General features: G+C 38.8%; 1 protein-coding gene and 1 pseudogene across 1 annotated transcript; one reads left to right on the top strand and one right to left on the bottom strand.

The window, feature by feature from the left end:
- The window catches only part of LOC146473152 (uncharacterized), a 489,085-nt pseudogene that overhangs the window by 245,749 nt on the left and 221,236 nt on the right, over window positions 1-22,100 (bottom strand).
- LOC146473170 (uncharacterized) lies at window positions 6,207-8,663 on the top strand. Its single transcript, XM_085118850.1, has one exon. It carries the CDS (start codon window positions 7,091-7,093, stop codon window positions 8,021-8,023), a length of 933 nt encoding a protein of 310 aa, XP_084974976.1. The 5' UTR covers window positions 6,207-7,090; the 3' UTR covers window positions 8,024-8,663.

Below are 22,100 nucleotides of genomic sequence, written 5' to 3'. Positions count from 1 at the left end.
CGTATAGACCATGTAGGGGAATACTCCCCCGAGCTCTTGACCAAGACAGTCGATGATTTTTTGCAACTCCCTTTAGATTTGAATTAGGAACACCAGGGACTGTCTAGTTCCAATAAGTATTAATAATTATGGAAATAAACATTGATGTTTTTGTGATCACGTATAATTCCTTTTCTCTCGGATCATTGAATTGATCACTTGAAATTTGAAGGCTCAAAGTGCTGGGAAATGCACTTTCCGGTGTTTCATTTTAAAATACAACACCTTAGCTTACGGGCCTGTCAGCAATATGCAGAAGCCACTATCCTCTAGGCTAGGGGGGTCACCTTAATTGGTTCTTCATTGTGTTTGCGTGTCGTTTTCACCCGTGACCATGACTGCGTAAAGCTTTGGTGGCACGAAAAACACCCACGTTTATTACGTTATATGATGTTAAAATGCTTTCAGTTGGTTAATTGATCATTAGTCCAGTTAAGTAGCCATTAGAAATCAGTCGATTGAGTCCCAGTTTCCCTGCTGTAGTCACTTATTTACAGCTGTGTACGTTTCTCTAGACTCGTCGAAATAATTTTGTGCTCTACTCCCGTCACGTAAATTTCGCCCGAAGAAACGGAACAAATCAAATGCGTGGGTTTCCACTCGGAAAGCGTGGTCGAAAAAGTTTCTTTTGAAATTAGAAATGTTCGTTTCCCTCCTTACATAAGCTGCCTTGTTTTATGCTCAGTCGTATATTGGATTAATCCCCTCTTCTTATCAACTGTAAACCAAGCATTTTGTGAAAATCACGAGCAAGTTCATGTACGCAAGTTTCTGACGTAAACCTAAGCCACACCGAAATGTTTTGTTTTCAAAAAACGTAATCCCGTTTAAACACATACAGGTGAAATGACTGACATTCTCAACATCAGTCAGCTCGTTTTCTAATGTGTATTTTGGTTTTGAAATGGTTTAATTAAGATCGCCCGAGGCACAAGCACGTTCAGTAGTTCGTACCAAAAACCCAGGGGGTGGGGAAGCATTCTTCGGTATTTTTGGTGTGGGTGTGCTGCTCGCTTCTCCAAACTCTGACCCTATTTCAGACCAAAATATGTAATTTTCTGGTATCGTTTTTCATACCTGGCCTCTAAAATTCATTCAGTGCCATTTCCAGACCATTTTCCGCACATACAAATGTAGTTTATATTGGAGAGCACCAGCTCCCCCGGGTGTGTGGCCTATTTTGACTTAAGTGGAACCCTTTAATTTCTTTTAATACATCAGAAGTACGGTTGACGGCGTGACGCTTGCGTCAGGTTTTGATTCTAGACAATATGTTGCTTTGTCACAATTGTCTCAATAAGCGAAGATGTGTAAGTATTGTTTCTTCACAAAAAAGTGTATTGTTGGACTAACATTAGGGTATTATGTTGTGGATATATCTTAAACAAAGGAGAAATTGGTAAATCTGGCTCAGGTCACAAAAAGTGTTCGAGAAAGTTAGAGATTGTTTGCTTTGATAGTTACCGAAGTTTTATTGAAAAATTACGACACCTACCGTAAGTGTACATTTTTTTTTTTTTTTTTTCATGTTTTTCAGTTGTTTCGCTAGTTGGTGTGGTTATAGAATCGGCTTTGAAAGAGATTTTATTGTCACTTTTACTAAAGTCGGGATCTCGAACGGATAGCAAATCTTACGAGTGGATCAAATTGCATTACCTTAATAGGAGTGATGCATCCGAGAAAGCAAAGGGACTACTAGCGATGGGTGGGTGAGGCATGGAGATATAGCGCTCTCTGAGAATTGAGGCGTCGTAATAGAGAGATTTAGCATCGCGTTTATGGCAAACGGCAAACGCTAGGCTGAAATTTTCTCTCAGATGAAAAACAATGAAGCTTTTTTGGTTTAAGCTTATCTCCACCCAGTCGGCGACAGCTCACAACTCTTTCCTTATCGCTTCTATTTGTTATTGAGCAAACACGAAAAAGAGAGAAGTGAGTACGAGAAACACAAGTTTATGCATTTCAGAACAAACAGCGGCTTGACGTTGCCCGTTTAGTGTTAGCCGTAAAAGCGAAGCTAAATCTCTCTAATACCACGGCCTCGTGGAGGACGTGCTGGTTTATAGTGGTCTCTGAGGGCGAGATTGCTGGTGTAGTGCAGTGGCCTCTAGGAGTGGGGTGAGTGGTGGTATAGTGGCCTCTATAGGAGTGGTGTGCGTTTGGTGGTATAGTGGCCTAAAGAGTTAGAAAAGACCATACTCTGAGAAAAACCGCTTGTTGCAAACTAAAACTAAGCAATTTTTTTTTCTCGACTCGGAAGCTAATGGGGAGCTGCACTGATACGTTATTGACTTACTTCGCTGATTCTTTTGCTGGTGTCGGGCCATCTGTCTTTATTTGGTGGTGCACCATTGCTATTTATTAAACAAATTACATTTCAGAATCACACCCGAGGTGAAGAGTTTTTCAACTCGCTGAACCTGACTGAGTCCGATAAATGTCTAATTGCTGAATGCCTGGCAGTGCTTGACTTATCCTTATCCAATAACACTGCACGTGTGAGGGAAGGACGTATTACGTCAGTTTTGCATACTTGTACTGATTATCTTAGCACAGAACTCATCCAGCTAACGTACACATTCCACGCACTTGTCACCGCACGTACCCTCTTTTTTTTTTTTTTTTCTTTTTCTTTTTTCCAAATAAACATAACTGAAAGAATAAGTCTAAGAAAAACAGTGAAACAAAGTTTAGAGGTCAATATAGCCCAGTCGGTTATAGCCCATTATTCAGATTATTATGAGCGCGTATGTGCAAACCCACGCCTGCAGCGTGGAACTTGTGCTGCCAGTGAAGATTTAAAAGTCGTTATACGATACGTGACTTCCCTTCAATTATGTTTCTTACCAAAGCCACCGAGAAAATGAAGAACAGCGGTAGAGTGTTTATGGAGGCTGTAGGAAACAGGCTATTCAGCCGTTAAATCCAAACAAGTTTCTAATTACTTGTGGCTTTAGCTTCACGTCCGTTTCACCGACCTTTGTCGCAAGTTAGTTAATTTGCAATTTTAAATGCAAGGGCGTTGTTCAGTTCCTACTTCCATGATAGAAAATTGATTGCAAAAAAATCAGATTCGTGGGCTATAAGTGTGTTCCCGATGTTTTTCAGATATTGCTTTGAGGCATGAAGAATGACTTCAACATTTCTTTTTACTTTAATAAGACGTATTCTCTTATAACCAGGCCATACAAGAACGTTGCCTGACTTCTCTTTAGTAACGAGAATGATCGTGCTGATTGTGTTTTTGAGTCAACATTAGCATTAAGCGCTTTTTGTTTACTCGATGTGCTTTTGAGTCACATTTCCGCATTCCCGCTTCTCTTACGACCACGGGAACCACAAAGCCAAAAAGATAATTATAATTCTTAATTTTTGCGAAGGAGATGTATTTTGTCACGAATTATCTTACCGAACAAAAAGGGGCTTTACCCTTACACAAACTATTGAAAGTTGAAACTTATATTAAATTCATTAAGTGAAATTAGTTGTAGTGGACCCTCGATTCTCGGGAAAAACTGTGGAGAAAGTTATTAAAGAAATCACGATTGATCTCACGTAAAAGCTTGGTTGATATTAAGACCTGACGAGATTGTGACCTCTTAACACAGTACAGTTGTGGGGTGCCGCCGATAGAACTGAGGGACGTACGGTTGAATACTCTCCGTAATCTGGACTCACTATAGGAACTTGAAGCGAGTTTTTGCCTTCTATATTCCAGCTATTAGCTACTTCTGCGTCAATTTATCGACAATATGTTTAATTTAAGCCAAGGGAAAACGCAGGGTTGCTCTTCAGGGAAATCTCTGAATTAACCAGTTCTCAACTCAAAATATGTATGCTAATTCTAGTAATGGAAAACGAAAAAACAACTGTACCATGATGGGATCAAATAACCTCCTGCTTTGTTGATTCGGAAAGAAATGTTTGGTTTTCCGGGGCAGTATTTCTCTGAACGTGAGTGACGGCTGGACACAGTTATACGTTTTTTCCGTTACATCATTATCATGTCTCACACCTGACAACTATTTGAAAAAGGATATACTGAATTTTCCGTCACATTAAAGGTTCCTTATCCCAAAGAAACATATATTTACATTTTCTAAGGAAACACACTTTGATTACAAAGCGATATTTCCTTTGATGGACGCTTTGTCAACCTATTCTTTCTTAGTAGAGTTTCTGCAGTTTCGTGTGGTTTTTTTTTGTTGTTGTTCTTGTTCAGGGGTCAAAGAATTGAAACTCTCTTAAACAGTTTGTAGTTTTAACACAAAGATGTCCATTCTCCAATTTATGTAATTTTGCGTTGTTTTTTTCTTCGTTTCAGTAAATGCATTGTGGGTCAAATAACTTCTTGAAGAGTTTACCTGCTTTAGGGATATCTTGCGGCTGTAGAAAGGCGTAGTATTGAAAATAACCAGCGGTAAAAACGCCGGAGTGGCTGTATTTGATTTTATCAGTCGTTTTTGTTACATCAGCCCTATGAAGGTTTTTTCAATGTACTACAGTGCTTTTATTATTTGGTGGAACTTGCTTCCGATTTCCCGGCAAAATCGGTGTACTGTTTTGGGCTGAAACTTGTGATTACTCTATTTACCACCGCATCATCAATAAAAACACAAGTTGATAACTGAGTACTGTAGCTTTAGTATTTATGTTCTGACAGAACTAACTGAACTCTGCAGTCTGCTGCTTCCAATGATGGCTCAGCTTCATGTAACAACTTTCCGGTTTTCAATGCTGACGTCTCGCCATTCGATTCATCGTAGTGTTTTCACTGATGCAATAGCAATTGACCAGACCGAGATGAAATTATCTTTATGTGAATTCCTTGATGTTTAGTTTGGAGCGGTAGCTGATTAGATTTCGATTAAGGGTATCGTTCATAAGATATTACCAGGAGTTCACTGCCATGTCTATTTTTCAGTAACCCATTTTTGTCATGTTTGGCTTGCCAAAAGAAGTTGAGATCAGAATTATGTCCGCAATCTCGGTCTTCCTATTCACAATCACCCCGATGCGAATGCAAGCAGGTACCATAACGAAGACCAATCCGCTGAAGCACAAGCAAGTTATAAGAATAATGTTGTAGTTAAGAAATGGCTTGTCACGACAATCATATCAGGAAAAAATAATCAAAACACAACCAAGGTTCTCATGGAATGATCCTGCCGCAAAATGTAGTGAGCAAGTAGTGAGAAAATCATTAACCAATTAAATACTGCTTGGCTGGCCAGAGCATGCAGCACAATACGATATTTGTTCAATGAAGACTTAAAAGCAGGCACGGCATATAAACAAACGGTTTTATCAGTTTAACGCGAGGTAATGAATTTTTCGTAAAGCTTGTTTTAATCAGTTTTAATAACATACTTTTCGCAAATGTCAGGCTTGATGATCTCCGGTGTTGTTGCAGCCATCTTGGCGCATCTATCTTGCCATATTTTCCTGCAACTTTTTTTGCAAACCGCTAATGTAAAATTGTAACCACTCAAGGTGGAGCCTTATTGATCGGCAGGAAATGATTTAACAAAATCAGAGTAGTTATCTAAAAAGCTTTGCCAGCTTTACACAAGGTTTGGTTCTTAAAGTTGACAGTATGTTCTTTTATGCTTTTCACAATAGACGTATCAACCGTAATCTAAACAATTGTGAAGTACCCTGTCATATGTAACCGTCTCATCTCGAGTGCAACTATGTACAGAGTTCATTTAACGTGACATTTGGAGACCCGAAAATTAAAAAAAGAATTAATCGCCGAAAAATTAGACGGAGGTAAATTGAACGAAACAAAAACAAATTACAAAGGTTGATTGATTAAACCGTGGGCAGTCCTGACAAAAAAAAGAAGGCAAAGAAAACATTCAAATGTTGTTTTTTCGTCGGATCGCAAGTTAAGTTGCCATTTTCAGAATTATTGATTCATTTTCAGTGGGATGAACACGGTTGACAGCGCGCGGGATTCGTCTGACAAAAACTAATTTTGTCGTCCCAAAGGGTGATCAAGTTGATTTGTGGTTCGTGACAAAGCCGACCAATGAGGGATAATACAGCGCACAAGAAGCTCAAAAGCCTCTTGTCATTTGTCATCAGTGACTGGGTGTGGACTTCCGTTTTGAGTGGGTTTCTTTTGTGTCGTGTTTATGTTGGGCACCATTTGCATTTTAATCTTTCGCAACGGGAAATTAAACTTGAGGCTATGAAGCTTTGGTCATGGCTGCCAACGCTCGATGATCAGGGTCCCTTGACTTTTCAACTCGTGGTTTAATCGATATTTTACTCGCCATTTAGTCTGGTGTCAGTGTAGTTGGTTCTTGTTTCGATGGATTGAAGCCACTGCCTACGTCAGTCGGTAATCGGTCACTCGTAGAACCGGAACTAAGTCCCGCCATAGCATACCATCATTTCCGCTAAAACAAGTTTATCACTTGAGGGATTTTAAAGCTTGAATTACAATAGAGAATAATCGACCTCGGCTAAATATAAATTACTCAAAACAACGGACTACAAAGGGGTGAGAACGAAAGTGTTTGGGCAAGTGAAATACGGAGTTTTTCTCTAATCAGAGTGCTCCTCAAAGTTAATTTATTGCGTTACCGGACGTCTACTGCTGGCAGGTTAATTGAATCTTCAAAGCAGTAGAAAGAAAAGGCTGGATTACACGAAGAAATTTATTCTCAACTCGTTGACTATATTTTAACGTCGAGAGAAAATATTCATGCGGTGGAAGAATTGACAGTCGCGTGGTAATTGTTGCTCGAAGCATTATTGCCGGGAGCTTCTTTGCTCATTTTCATAGGAAATTCGCAGGAAAACACTTCCCTGTGGCTTTGGAACTTTTGGCAGATTTGATAAAAGGAAACGTTAAATTTCCCAAGCTGGCAATCGGAAGTGCCACGCAAGCTACACAAGGCCAGCCCATTATAACAACAGTCACGGCGACCGGCGCGATCAGTTTGAATTGAGTAACAGCACAGACAGGTCAACACTGGCTACACACACTGTATGGCTAAAAACGTTTGACCGCACAACGACGTACAAATCTTCATACTTCATGAAACACGAAGGATTGGGCAACATGCACGGAGTCAGTGACAGGGATCACTTCGCATTCGTCGAAAAATTGCCGCGTTTAACGTCGAATTTTCCTGCATCCATTACAGAGGAGAGCGATGCGGACGATTACTACCCATTCGTGATTGGACATGGGTCGAGTTTTAAAGTTATCGACCCAAAAGTGTACAAACAACTGCGACGACATAATATTCATCAAAAGGTTCCTGTTAAAGTCGCAGATTGTGTGAGAAAACCGACGGCCTCGAGCCACAGAACGCCCGCTACAACAAAGACGAAATTTTTAAGTAGTTCAGACTGCGGTGCGGATGATGGGGATGAATATTGTGAACTTTCACCACTTGCCAAAGCGCCTCCTATTAAATTAACTACTCTTCGGACACAGCCCCCTACACAGTCAGGGGAAATCAAATCAAAACATATCCCGGCAAAAGTTTCTAGCTTCGAGCGGAGACTTTATACCGATTGTTATTATTCGAAGACTAAAGCTTGCTTAGTCGAGAGCCAACCCGGCTCTCCAACATCCCGGCCAACGACAAAACTTGTGAATGCTAGTTCATTAAAAAGTGACCGAGACCCCTGTTCTCAATGGACAAAGGAGAAACAGGAGCCACTCTTGTGTGGTGTGGAGGCAGACGAATTTATAGACTATGCCAGTTGTATGTGTTGTGTAAAAGGGATCTTTTATCACTGTACGAAAGACAGTTATGATGAAGGACAGCTTGCCGATGAACCTTGCTCTTGCTCGGGACCCGTAAGCTCATGCGCGCCGCGATGGGGCTTTCTCGCCATTTTATCACTATTCATACCTTGCTTGTGGTGTTATCTGCCAGCTATGGGCTGTAAAAAAGCCGCCACTAGCGCCAAGAAGAAGAAAAACACACAGAAACACTTCAAATTTAATTCAAAATAGTTCAGATCAGTTTATTTCTTAGATCAGTAAAGAACTTTTGACTTTATAAGTCAGAATACGAAGTAATTTTTGTAAAATCACCGCTGTATTTTACGAGTGAGTTTTTATAAGAGTTTTTAAAAAGCAAATATTTTATTCACCACTTGAGCTACAAGTCCGCGAAAGTTTCTTACAGATTTTCGTTATCTTGTGATTTAGCTCTTTAGCGGGGAAACGTTATCTACACTCCTGTTATGTTATATCTTGATGACAACTGTCGTGTTTTCAGGTCATTTATTTATCATAACTTATGAAATTGGAATCAGAGTTTGTGAATCTTTATTTACAAGATGGGATGGGATGGATTAAGAAATATCCTCGTGATTCTCTTTGGCGCTATGCTTTTCCAACAGTTCTTTCTCTCACTAATGTATTTAGCCTGTTTATTTCACTCGAGGAAATATGCCACCTGCGAATATGCAGCAATGTATAAAGAATTTTTTTAGTTAAATTATGACGCGCAGAAAGAATTATAATTTATGAGTTATTAACCTCTGTATTTAAGTTTTGTCTGGTTTGACTGTTGTAAGGCTCCTTACTTCAGGTGCAAGATATGCGGAACATTCTGAAAGGAACTCAATAAAAAATGGGTGTTTCAGGATATGTTTTTGTGCGTGGTAGTTTGGTTTCCTAATCTTAAAGCATTCTTTCATTTACCCGTAATAATCGTACTTCATGATAACGCCATTCTAGCTTACTCTGTTTTATAAGTAAATGCTAGTGCGAGAGAAGCGAAAGTTCTCAAATTGATTCACGCTTTACTAATATTGACTAAATTGAAAACCGCATTAACCCTACTTTGCATAACGCGTTTACGCCAACTGAATTTGAAACCTTCGAACAGTTTCAGCGGAGCAAGCGTAAGCGGTGTGATAACAAAGGTCTCCTGTGACGTTCAGCTGACAGTCTCTTATCGCTCATTGAGTCGGAAACGGAAATGGGAGGTGACCATTGCGATGCTCGATGTTTCTTCTTAGCCCTTAGTGGCCAGCTCGGTCTCAACACTTCCGCTTAAATGTCTTTCGGTTCGAAACAGATTGCAACAGAATCAAGAGAGTGATATTTGCAAGCACGAACTTCGACCAGTGTATATTTATATATATATATATGTATATATTGTAGCCGCAGTTACCAGTGTGACTTAAAATAATATCTCCTCGCGATTTCCTTGCCTTAAAGTTATTGTATGCTTTTAGATCTTTTGTTGTGCGTTTTTCAAAACAGCACGAGTTCCGATTACCGACAATTGGATTTTGAAACGAGACGGATAATCCATCGGTTTTTTTTTTTTTTTTTTTTTTCTTTTTTTTCGGGGGATTTTAGTGCATCACGCCGCGATAATTGAAAAAAATCGTACGGGTTGTTAAGATATTGTTTGTGACGCAATGTTGATAACAGTTGAAGAGAAAGGTTGTCTTCAATTTTGCTGTTTCCTCTTTTTGTAACGTTTCCTGTCATTAATAAAGCTGTCAGAATAATGCTGCATTCCCAAGGGTTATTGAAAACGAAATATTAAAACGAAGATTTTTTTTCATTTGCGTGTCGTTCGGTGTGAGATAGCGGAAGGAGAGACTTGCCAGCCTTTTGAGGAACGCTTGAAGATTCTATTTGTGAGCAATATCCAGTTTATAAATATCTACACTTGTTTTTGTTTGCGCCAACAAGACTTCGTATTAGAAGTATCAGAGCTTCAAGGTTTTGTTCTCGTAAATGCGATTCTGCTTAGTTGCATCTTGTCTCAAGTTTTTCTGAGTTAGTTTCTCATTGTGTTGATTGGCTGGGCTTGAATCTGACAACTTTTCACTTACTATCGGAATATTACTGAATTCTCCCTACTGATTTCAATACATTTACTGCTTCTGTTTGGAGAATTTACTGCAACATCAACGCAAGATCTTCAAGTCTGAGGGTTAAGCTTCCAACTTTGAAAACGTTTGGTCAGAGCTTCTAAAATTATAAAGGAAAATTAGTGTTGATCTCTCCTGGGTGAAATACTATCAAAAATAGCTTCAGCGTTTGTTTTGCCGGAGAGAAACGTTCCCACGTGATCCAGAATGACGAGTAACACTTCTGTAGCTGCCTGACTTTTTGGGCGCTCAATGGCGAATTTCTGTTTTGCCATCAGTTGAACAAGAGCACCAATAAGAGTATCTGTACGTTAGGTGGTTATATATATAGATATTTATTTATTTATTTATTTTTTTATTTATTTATTTTTTTATTTATTTATTTATTTATTTATTTATTTATTTATTGATTTATTTATTTATTTATTTATTTATTTATTTATTTATTTATTTATTAAAAACTGGATCATTGTATAATGCGATTCCAGGGATTTGATTGGCTTAGTGGCCATGGTATATACCATGCCCGAAAAATAGCAAACATTCAGTAGATTGTCTTCTGGATATTTTTGCAAAGCGAAATCAGCAAGATGTAGTAATATTTCTTGATTGTTTTTAATAAAACAATTATTCCAATCCGGCGCTTGTTGGATATGAGATGATTAGTTGGCTATATATCATTTCATTTCTAACGCGTGCTCGTGGAATAATTGTTAAATATATATGTACTGCATATCAAACAAATTGCAACGATCGGAAAATTGATATTAGACCTTTTTGAATTAAAGGGTCTTGCATTTATAATAAAATAATAATAAAAAAAACGTTATTTGTAAACAGCTCTCAGTATGAACCCTGGTGCTGATTTTCTCGTCACCGCCTACCTCTTCCAGAAGATATTGAATAAATCAGCCGGAGCTGAACAAATAAGCTAGATTACCAACAGAACTGTTATACCTATTCTAAATCGAAATCAACACTGTACAAAACCTCCCTAACTGGATATCTGCGTAATTCATCCTTTAAATCTCCTACGCTTATGGTGAAACTGAAGAAAAAGATTACGAAAATTAGTCTTCCATTGTAATCAAGATATGATATTTTTTGGGCACCTAGTAGCGTATAAGCATTCATAGAAGGTGGTTGTTTGCAATCGGGAGAGGTCGCTGTGCTGAGGAATACGTTTTTTCTTTTTCAGTTTTTAGCCATTGTTTTCAAGGATTAATGGGAGAATTTGGACAAGCAAAACTTCCAAAGATAGCTTGGTAACGCGTCTGTTGTCTAGACAATCAATATTTAACGGAAAAAGCAGAGGAATACTACAGGATGTCGCTAGGCCACAACCTAACTAACGTATTACTGTTGAGGCGATGTTGTTTTTCGTTTATGGGTTAGGTGAAAACCCCCTTGTCGCGTTTAACGGAAAAAGGATCTTGACCTCTGTTATTTTTAGTCTTAAGCTCATTAGGTGGTCACTATAGACATTTTTTTTAGTGGTTTTATTTTTTACAAACGCAAAGGGTTGTGAATAACACGGCAGAAGCGAGATCACGTGACCAGCATAGCAAAACAGAGGTGTTTTAACTTTGGAGTTTCCGGCCTTGTGTGACTTCCTTACTTGATGTACCATTTAGGATCAAAATGTAGTTTGCTTGTGTAAAGTGTGTCTTCAGTCATTGTGCGTTGAACTCCTCAAACCAAGGAAGTGAAGAAAGCATTACAATGGACTGTGAAGGGGTGAGAGCTCAAGCGGTTCCCTCCATTAGTACGAATCCATCCACTATTTTACCATTCTACTTGTTTTTTCAAAAGATTTTGTCTGTCACGTTTCGTGTTTCCTTCGGCAAACAAAATTGCTCGGTAATATAATTTGCTGTTTCCGCCACCCAGATAAGTTTCTGACCACCATTAAAGAACAAAGGTTTTGAAGGTCTGATCGAAGCAAGAATTCGAAAGAATGGTAATCAGTGCGGCATTTTCGTGAAGCTGGTTGTCCATCTCCTTCCTTGCGGTCTGCGTGATCCAGTCACGTCCAACCTGTTAAGTTGTAGGTTCACTTCCTATGTGAGAATAAAGCATCATGGTGTTATTAACGAGAACTATGAACAGAAAAAAATTGACGCATTTAAACAGTACACGAACCTTTTTGAAGTTTTAATCCAGTGAGTCCAATCAGTATACGGCATTCATGCGCTCAGATATTAGAACTGATAGAAAGCCGTGTTAAACATGTGGCAAAACTAATTTCGTGTCGATTGCGTGTGAACAAAAAGTGTTTACACATTTCGCCTATTCCGTTGTGCAGCACGCGAAACTCCACCAACATGGAGGATGAAGGAGCTCGTGGTTTTGAGCAATGCTGAATCTATTTTTCCTCAGCTAATATGCTCCCTTATAGCAAGAAAAATAAATCAACCCACAGATGAGTGATCGCGTCTTTAGGTACCCCCCCCCCCCCCCACCCCTCCACCCCTGGCAGGAATCGAACCCCACGCCTGGTTACTAGCCGGGCGTGGCAAGCACCTAGCACCAGCACCCTATCTCTAGTATTCATGAAGTCAGTTTGCACCATTCCAAAGAACGAAGATTATACAAACGATTACGAGAGTTAAGCTGTATTCCAGGTGTAAATTGTCTCAGTTTTTGCACTAAATTTAGATCCATCGAACAACGATAGAAGAGAAGTATGCGATTAGAACTATTGCGGAACCCTTTTTTTCTAAAACGCATTGGAAGCGGAACAGCATACTTTGGGCGAGAATGATATACAGTTATATCTTAGTTCCACCGGTGAATTCCGAAGCAGTGACGTTAGAAACAATCTTACATCAATACTGAAGCCCGTACGTGATGTTTTTCACCGTTTATTTTGTGATTCTTGATCGCCTACTAACGGCTAAAAGCAAGTTACTGCGAGTCGGAATTGAGTGGGTCGAATTCAAGGTTTTTTTGTTTTTTTTTTTACTAGTGCTACGAAAACGTCCGAGGAGTAATATAAATTAATCATGCCAGATTGTAATTTTATGATGCACAAGCAATTTCCTCGAAACTGACACTGCACCAAGCGTTTGTGTTTGGATTTCGCACGTGTTATTTTGTCTGGTGCAGATATACACTATTAGATATCCAGAATTTAAATGACTCAGTCGACACGTTTAAACTTCAAATGCAACAAAAATTCCAATGGATTATTTCAGTAGGGTTAGCTAGTAAAGTAGTTCGAAAGTAACGGAAATTAACGAAATTTGTAGCTTTCAACTATTCCGGTTTGTTTCTACTAGACAATACAGCCTTCATATAATTTGGAAAAAATCAGAATCGGTTGCCACTTTCTCGTGAACTGTCAGCTTGCATTTGTTGATGGCTTAGGGAGTTTTATCTTCACAGTAATAGCAAGAATAACTCTCTGGCATAAATCCTTCCGCAGTGGTCAGATCAGATCAGGAAGGAAGTGTTGTTGATGGAGCACTCAAACACAAACAAATGACTGTTTATAAGAGCCTTCCATTAGTCACCGTTAGGTGCTCTGTTCAGATGCCGCTAATGGGTTTTTGGGTGAAATCGAACAAAAATATAATAAAAGAGCAATACGTGGTATGGGAAAGAAATGATCAGGTGGGCGTTGTTTTAATGGCTTTGTGACATAATGGCTTTTTAGTTTAGTCTTCGAATAACTTGTTAGATTTGTTGAGCACATAAATACGTATGGTTTGTTGTTAGGATTAACTTTATATTATTAAATGGCTGCCTTGATAATCAATGGTAAAGCAACTCCAAGTGCAAAGAGGTAACTGATGCGTTGTTTGTTTCTCACTGGTGTGCGACCTGCATTAAACGTCCTCAACGTGACCGATTGTTCTTTCTTGCATCCAAACACTGACAACTAGAGTGTGTTTACTTCAAATTCCTTTTTAAAAACAAACGATTTTCTCCATTAGTATACACTGTATCCTGCTCGAAAATATTTTTGTGTTCCCGTGGATGTGATTGCAGCTTATTGATCTAACTGATTCAATCAGGGAGATCCGGTGCTGAGCTCTCGGCAGACTGAGTGTCGCCGCGGTTATTTTGTGTATTGTCATGTGAGCGGGAGAGGAAGGAAAGGCTTAGTTTTATTGCTTTCTTAGAGCTTGGCATGCGGACGACAAGTACGATAGGTCTGGATTAGCATAAATCTATTATGTTCATATTCCATGGTGTTCATATTACGTACGTAGGTTTGTATTGTAGGAGAAGGGTTTGTATGCCTTTTGATTCCTCCGGGAATCCGTGAGGAGAGGTTCCATCTCGACCCCCCCCCCCCCCCTCCCTCTCCCAATCCACTGAATAAGCCTCTCTTTTCCTTGCTTAGGTTTCGCTTTGAAGAGTAGTAAACAAGGTCTAGAGTGAAGGTAAAGTCTGCAAACCGCCCCCTACATCCAATCCTCCATAAATCCTGACCTAGAGCGATTGAACGAGAGAACATAGGTGGACCAAATGCAAGAGGCCTTCAGAAAGAATAAACTGCAAAGGACCGCGACCAAAAATGCTACAAGTATACGCAGGATCTGTAAAAGATCTAATCAACCAAAAATAAACATAAATAACCTGCAGAAAGAGCTAGAAAGTCTAGTTAATTTTTAAGTATTCTTTGTCATTTTGTAGGATCTGCTCATGCCAGTAAGTAGTTTGAATCACTTTATATGGACGGAACGATTATCAGCCATAAAAGTTAAATTTCCGTTCATGTTGGGAAGGCAATCCCCCAAAAAGCCCGTTGCCACCACTAGGTCTGTTGCTTTCGGTAGTTGCATCTGTATAAAAATCCAAAATGGCGCCGTTGACCTCTATATTCAAATGTCTCTATCTCCAAAACCATTGAGCACATGACGCCTTGTTTTGAAATAATCAATAAATATGTATGTCCTTCTTTTATCGGTTATGCATATGTGCCACTTTAAATGCCTCCCCCCCCCCCCCCCCCTCCCTTTCATAGAAAGTTACCTGTTGAAGAGTCACTTGAGACAAGGGTTCTTGAAACGAGAAGGTTCTCTCCCGTCAAGTGACTCTCGTACCGGCAACAAGTTGTTCTTAAGTCGCGAACAGAAACGAACGAAAACAGGCATACAACTGAGCAGTATTTTTAGTATCAAATTTACGAATGGTTCTGCGTCTACATGACGGTTTATTGCAGTTGAAAGGCATCCGTGTTGAGACCAACTAAACCATAGAAAGCCAACAGTTTAAAACTATATCATTTCAGGCGCATGCAGACGTTGACGAGAAGTAGTTTGAAATCGTTGGCCCAACTTTTTCTATACCATCGGAAAGTTCAGGAAGCTGTTTTCATCTGTTTGAATCGCATTCATCTTCGAAAAGTTAGCTAAATTTTTTATTTTCAAGCGTTCTTTAATAATCACAGAAGTTGTTTGTTGCAATACTTTAAAAAGCTTTTGCAACGGCGGAAAAGCAAAAATCACGCGACGAGTTGTATGCAAATTAGTCTCAATCTGACTCTTCTGCGCATGTGCCTCAGCTGATATAGTCAGTGCTAAACGTGCTCATGATCATGATACTTCAAAAATTCTAGACAATGAAGAGTACTTACATAGTTGACTTGAGCAACACAGATCGTGTTGGATTTTTAAGTTTTTGCAATACCCTTCCGTAGATAATTAACAATCATTCCATGAGCGCGCGTTTAATATGAGATGATAGACAAAGAAGCCAACGGCTATAATCATCTCATATCCAACTTGCGCGAATGGAAATTGTTTTATTAAGAACAATCAAGAAATATTGCTAGATCTTGCTGATTCCGCTTTGCAAGAACAACCAGAAGATAAATTAATGGTCGCTATTTCTCGCCCCATGATATAATGACTCACATACCATGGCCGCTAAGCCAATTAGATCCCTGGAATTGCATTATACAATGATCCAGTTTTTTATAATGCGAAATTATTTCCATGAAATTGTATTATATGCTATAAGCTGATGCAGTGGAATCATATGAGATGAAGACTGAAGTAAAAAGCTTTTAAGAAATAGGTTAAGGGTTGGGTGTGGGGAGAAGTCATTTCTGACTGCCGCCTGCTGTAAACGTCTAAACGTGCAACAGCACAGGATGTCCGCAGCTTTGGACCATGCGTAGATAATTATTTGTTGAATAAACAAACGCAGTAGTCAGGTGAGTTCTAACGATCACGTCCGAATTTTACATTATTTGTTCTCTTCAGTAACTCAAAAAAAGATCCAGACTGCTCTGGAAAAACTGTTAAAAATGTGAAAAATGTTTTCACTTGTAGTTTAGTTTTCGGTACGAAAAGGAAAAGTACCCTATGCCGTGATTTTAACGTGTTTTTAGTAATGGTGGTTAGTATAATACATCCTGCTCCGGTTATTTCCATTGCTTTCCCTGCTTTCAAAACCTAGTAGATTCTTTGCCAACAAAGTTGAACAGATTTGAGTGCGGCGGATCGGCCGACACTACTTTCCACCTGAGTGCTAGTTATTTTTACTCTAAACTATATGTTATTACCACGGTGGAGTGTGAGGTACCCACACTGTTTATACCAGTCACGTTAAAAGAAGGAATGCCCTGTTCTTTTCACAGCACGTTTTCCCGTGTCTCAGTCTTATTCGTGTCTTCGTCAAAGAAAACACCAAAATGACAGATAAAGATCAGAGGCCCCGGAAACACGGTGAACAGTGCTTAAATATACCTTAAAAAGTCGTTCGACACAATAGACCGCAAGATCCTTCCACGCAAGCTATCCGGCTATGAAGTTGATCAAAAGGCCTTTTGCTTTGACTCTTATCTAGTAATAGTGGGCTATGTAGATATTGCGCATGTTATTACCCGTGTTATTACCCCCTCCTTGTATGCTGAAGACCTGAACAGAGCTTGCCTGCATGGGTAAGGGTAAATAAACTTAACCTAAACGTGGCCAATTTTGCTGATTTTAGCACTAAACTCACGTCAAAGACTTGCTACCAAATGCTGTGAACCTTTCTTCAATTAATATACAGATAGAACGTTAAGAAATCAAAAGAGATGGTGACCCAAAATCCTAAGGAATCTACAGTGACCAAAAATTTGTTTGGCTCAAAACATGTCAATGAGATTGCTAAGAATATTTCCTCTAGTATAGGTACACTTAAAAACGCTGAGAAAGACGTAGTCAAATTTTCATTTCGCGTGCTTACGGAACAACATTTCGACTGATTGCTTCCAAGTGTGGGATGGTCTAGCTAACAAATAACAAAAATAACTGCAATATCGCGCCTTTAGGGAGGGTTCATAATTTCCGTAGAAGGGGGAGGGGGCTATAATGTTTTTAACTTTTTCCTTTACATTTTTGGAAGCCCCCACCTTGATTTTCTTAATGAATTTTTTCTGCTTCCTCCCCCCATGAGATATCCTGCAAACCATGGTAAAATAATAACCCCCACACACCCCACCCTGTTTTAAACGTCCACTAAAATGACTAATACAAGCACTTTTTAATATTATTATTTTAATTAAATAATAAATTTTACTTTCAAAAATCCTTTACTTAAAAAATAAAAGGATACGGCTGATATTCACTGCATAAGATTCAGTGGTTTTATTTTATAAAACACATTCGAAAATGGCTGTTTGGTTTGCCAAGCAATCATTCTAATAATTCACGCTAGGAATACTTACGCAATGTGCTATCCTTGATAATCTAGCACCGCTTACCATTTGTTTTAAATGTTCACATTATACAAACTGATTGTAACCTTATAATCTCTTTACGTTACATATAATTAAATTCTTTTTGAAAATCATAGGTTCAACGATTAGTAAACAGTAAGGTTTCTTGCAGATCCAAACAAACAGTCCTGTGATTTGATTAGTAAAATACATGACCTACAACAAGGCTGCGAGGAGCTACTAGATAGTCTGAAAGAGCTCGAACTTCCTGCAGTCAAACCAAGGTGGTGTGATCTTAACGATTCACGACCAGGAGTTGGACAGTTAGAATTTCAAATTAGAAGCCAGATTTCGAGATTGTGAATAGTCCACAATTTGGAACTCTGATTACCGCTTTAGGAATCATCGAGCACGCGAAGACAGTAACCAGGGGGAAGCCGTCGGAGTTGCAATACAATGGGAATATTTTCCAAGATTTCATGACAAATCAGACGAGGAAATTAAGATGACACTAGCTAACTATGAAAAAAACGAATATGAAAGAGTGGAAAGAAAATGCATGGAGGAATGCTCATGACATACCGTTGCGCAATGACAATGCACCTGTTCTGTCAGATTACATAAAAGCATTTAATATACTTGGTGTAAGATTAGATTATTTATTTTCTTTTCACTTGAAAATGATGACATGAAGTCATCGAAACGTGGTGTAAAACCTCTTTCGCTTATTTTTATCATTAGATACTTGGTGTAAACAAGTAAATAAGAGATTCATTGTATTATTAGTATGCGCAGTAAAACTATCTGTATGCACAGTAAAAGAAAGCACCACAGGGCGCGTAGCGTAACCTGTGAGCCAAGCGAAACTTAAAATAGCACGTGAATAAATCAATAAAACATATATATCTTAGCTGATTTTCAAAAAGGTGGCTACAGAAATTGAGCACATTTTGAGACTTTCTAAGCTGAAGGAATATGCTAGTCATTAACAATACTCCAGTTACGGTTCATCACAAGAAAGTAAGGTCACGAAATACTATGCAAGAGAAAAGAGGGGCTTTTCTTTGGAATTATCCGTGACATTGACATCCGAGTGAAATGAAACATGACCTGTGATCCGACTAAACAAGTGTGACATGGCAATTATTAACGGCGCCAACGCATCTTTAATCTCACCCAAAACCCGGCCTTTTAGCGCTCAAGTCTAGCTTTCTACAACAGAATCGGCTTAATCGGAGCAAGACAGCGTTTTAAATTGATTTTTCGTCTTCAGTCTAGATCCATGACACAATCCGAATCACGCCGAACAAACATCTGGAAATTATTTATGACATTGAGACCGGAAATCCGACCCAAAATCGCACTTCTTGACTAATCGATCGCTAGCCTAACAACGCTACAGTTATAAAGGCGAAAAATAATAGAATAGCTTTTCAAACTCACGCTTCTTGAAGAGAAAATCCTTGCCCATTCTTGCTAGTGTTTTCTATATTAGCGTAAGTCCCGGATGTAGAAATCAACATTTGAAAAGGGAAGGGTTAGCGCCCTTTTCTACCACAAAAATATACTAAGTCTTTGGCTGGGTAACAAATTCGCGGAAATTCCACGTTGGCCGAAAAGAAATCATCCCTAAGACCTACTTTTTAAAGCCAAAGACTGTCACCTCCTCAAGCAAAGCACACAACATACTACCCTTTATAGTTCAAGCCCGAGTAACTGAAAGTTCCCCGTTTAGCTCAAAAGAACTAAATAGGGAGCATATTAGACGAGGCAGGACGCTGCACTCGTAAGACTTTTTCCCTCATAAGACTTAATGATGTCCTCAGGAAAACTTTGCTTCAGGAAGCCAAACGAAACGCTAGGTCTAATGACTTAGTTCTGACATCAGAGCGCGCGCCGAATCGTTGAGCGGTCAAAAGACGTTTGAGAGAGAGTGGGGCTAGGTTAACAAAGCAGGGAGGGAGGGAGGGAGGGAGGGAGGGAGGGAGGGGGGGGGGCAGGGGAGAGAAATATTTTGATTTTATAAATATTTGCTAATGACTCTTGTAATCTATTTACTTACTGGTGTGAAATTCAATAGGAAACGCTAAAAATAAATAAATAAATATCTTAAGAAAAGTTAACAAAAACGTCAATTTCTGTAGCCACCTTCTGGAAAATCAGCTCAGATATATACATAAATAAAAAATATAAAATATATAAAAATATATAAAAGTCATAGTCTATTATTGTTATTATTATTATTATTATTATTATTATTATTATTATTATTATCATTATTAATAATGCTTTAATGTTTTTACTTGCCTGTGTATTATCATTATTATTATTTATTTTTTCTAAGAAAGATTTATGTAATTATTCGTTATATTCATATATGTTTAGTTAGTATTGGTAGTATTAGTTTTATTGCGATGCGAATTTGATCATGTATGAGTATGTTAATTTGCGCAATATCAAGCAATAAATAAATATTAAAGAAGTAGCCGGGGATTCAAAAATGCTTTTGTACCTGAATTTATCTTTATGCGGGAGAGGGCGTGGGATTCTGCCCATCATGGAGCAAAGCAAATCATTTCAATGCATGAACTTAACTTTGCAGGTGTTCTTAATAAATTCCATGTATAACACTCCGATATTATAGTGATCATTTAGCATGTTTTTTTTTTTTTCGGATGCCTTCATTTCGTAATCATGGAGCTGGCCATGGGTTCCTGTTGAAACAACAAAAAACAACAACAACAAAATAAAAAACAAACCAAACCAAACAACAACAACAACAAAACCGGCTCCTCCTCCCTCTCTGTTACAAAACTAATTATAACGAAAAGAAAATGTATATGTATTAAAAAATAAAATTTATGTACACCAATATTGAGTTAAAAATTGTATGCAAGTCTAAAATAGTGAGTCTTCAACTTTTTCTTAAAAATATCATAATTGTCCTATAAATGTTTTCTAGTAAAATGTTCCAGACGTTAGGGGCAGCTATTTTAAAAGTCCTATCTCCTATTTTGTTCTTTGATCGCGCGCTGCAGTCCTCAAGTAACATGCCCCCGTCCGATCCAAGATTATATCTGAATGTACTCTTAACTTTAATTTGATTAGTACTCTGGTGCGTTGCCATAGATGCTCTTATGAGCAAGCATTGCTATCTTGAAATTTACCCTAAACCGTACTGGGAGCCTGTAGCTCAACAATTGTAGGAGTAATGTGATCGTACTTTGCAACATTACTAACAAGGCGAGCTGCTGCATTTTGTAAACGTTGTAGCTTCAGTATTTAGCCGGACGACTGGAACACCAACCAAGAGGTAATACAATAATCTATGCGTGACATTATGACTGCCTGAACTATGGATTTCCTGTCATCGTAACTCAAATGCTTACTAATACGTCTAATATTATGCAGATGATAAATAACAGATTGGCACGTATTATTGATATGCGCAGACATGGTAAGATGGCAGATGGCAGGCATGGTTTAGATGGAAAAGCACGACCAGTTGATGACTTTATGCCAAGAGAATAAAAATCCTTTAATGAAGGAAAGCTGAACACAGCGAAAGAAACTACAGACTTTTCTTCTACCTTTGTGATTTCTGAGGAGCTGGTAAAAACTTTGTAGATCATTTAAAACATTTCAATTTTCCCAAAGATTCACGAAATAAGGCAACCGTCAAGAAGCGACGAAACCGAGAAGCTAAACGCTACGAGGATTACAGTTGAGAAGAGTTACGACTATCCGGAGGGTTAAAATCCCTTTATGTTTTTGACCTTGACACTTACTTGAGAAAACACTCCCTTCCGTGGAAGAAACATTAGAAAAATGAAAAGATTGGGCTAACAACCAGTCATTTACAAGAAGTAAACGACAATGACAGTGAGAGGCCAGCGTTTTTTTACAGGCTGACGAATCAACATCCGACGATGATGATGAAAGTAATGGACATGAGTGACAGTGACAGTTTGAAATTGCACCATCACTGGCAAAGAAAAGCACTAGAAGTGGACAGAGTGCCACAAGCCTGCGTTGAACAGGTGAATCACAAGCTTGTACAGCTGCCGCTAGCTGAGGCTGGTGTGTAACGAAGAGCACAGATTTAAAAAGAATCAGGTACGAGAGATCGAGCGAGTATCAGTGTGGTGGGTTTATTAATAATTGAAGTAGACTTTTCATTCTTATTAAAATGGCTCCAAAAAGTGCACCCAGCATTATATAAAACTGATCCATTAAGTGAAGTAAACATTTTTAGCAGAAACTTTTTCGATGCCCACCCCGCGCGCGCGAGCCCTTATTCCTTGTTCTACTGTTTGGGTAAATTTTCCATAGCCTCTCTCAAAAACTACCGCTATAAAATCATGATCCCCCCCCCCCCCCCCCCCCTTCGCCCTTAGGATCATCATAGGCCGAGTGCATAAATAATGAAAATAACATGGGCTGGAAGCACATATAATTTCCTTGCCAGGGGTATGATTCTTATTCCAGTTCCAGCAACATGTTTCTGTGCAAGGTTTGGTAGAGAATTTAA

The sequence above is a fragment of the Pavona decussata genome, unplaced genomic scaffold (assembly GCF_977016875.1).
Source record: "Pavona decussata unplaced genomic scaffold, jaPavDecu1.1 SCAFFOLD_95, whole genome shotgun sequence".
In the NCBI taxonomy this organism is placed as follows: Eukaryota; Metazoa; Cnidaria; class Anthozoa; order Scleractinia; family Agariciidae; genus Pavona; species Pavona decussata.
The sequence above is the reverse complement of the archived record's forward strand: the minus strand, read 5'-3'. Positions and strand labels throughout refer to the sequence as shown.

Bases quoted from the DNA above. Each gene is read 5' to 3' on its own strand.
- LOC146473170 (XM_085118850.1), top strand. From the start codon at position 7,091: ATGAAACACGAAGGATTGGGCAACATGCACGGAGTCAGTGACAGGGAT.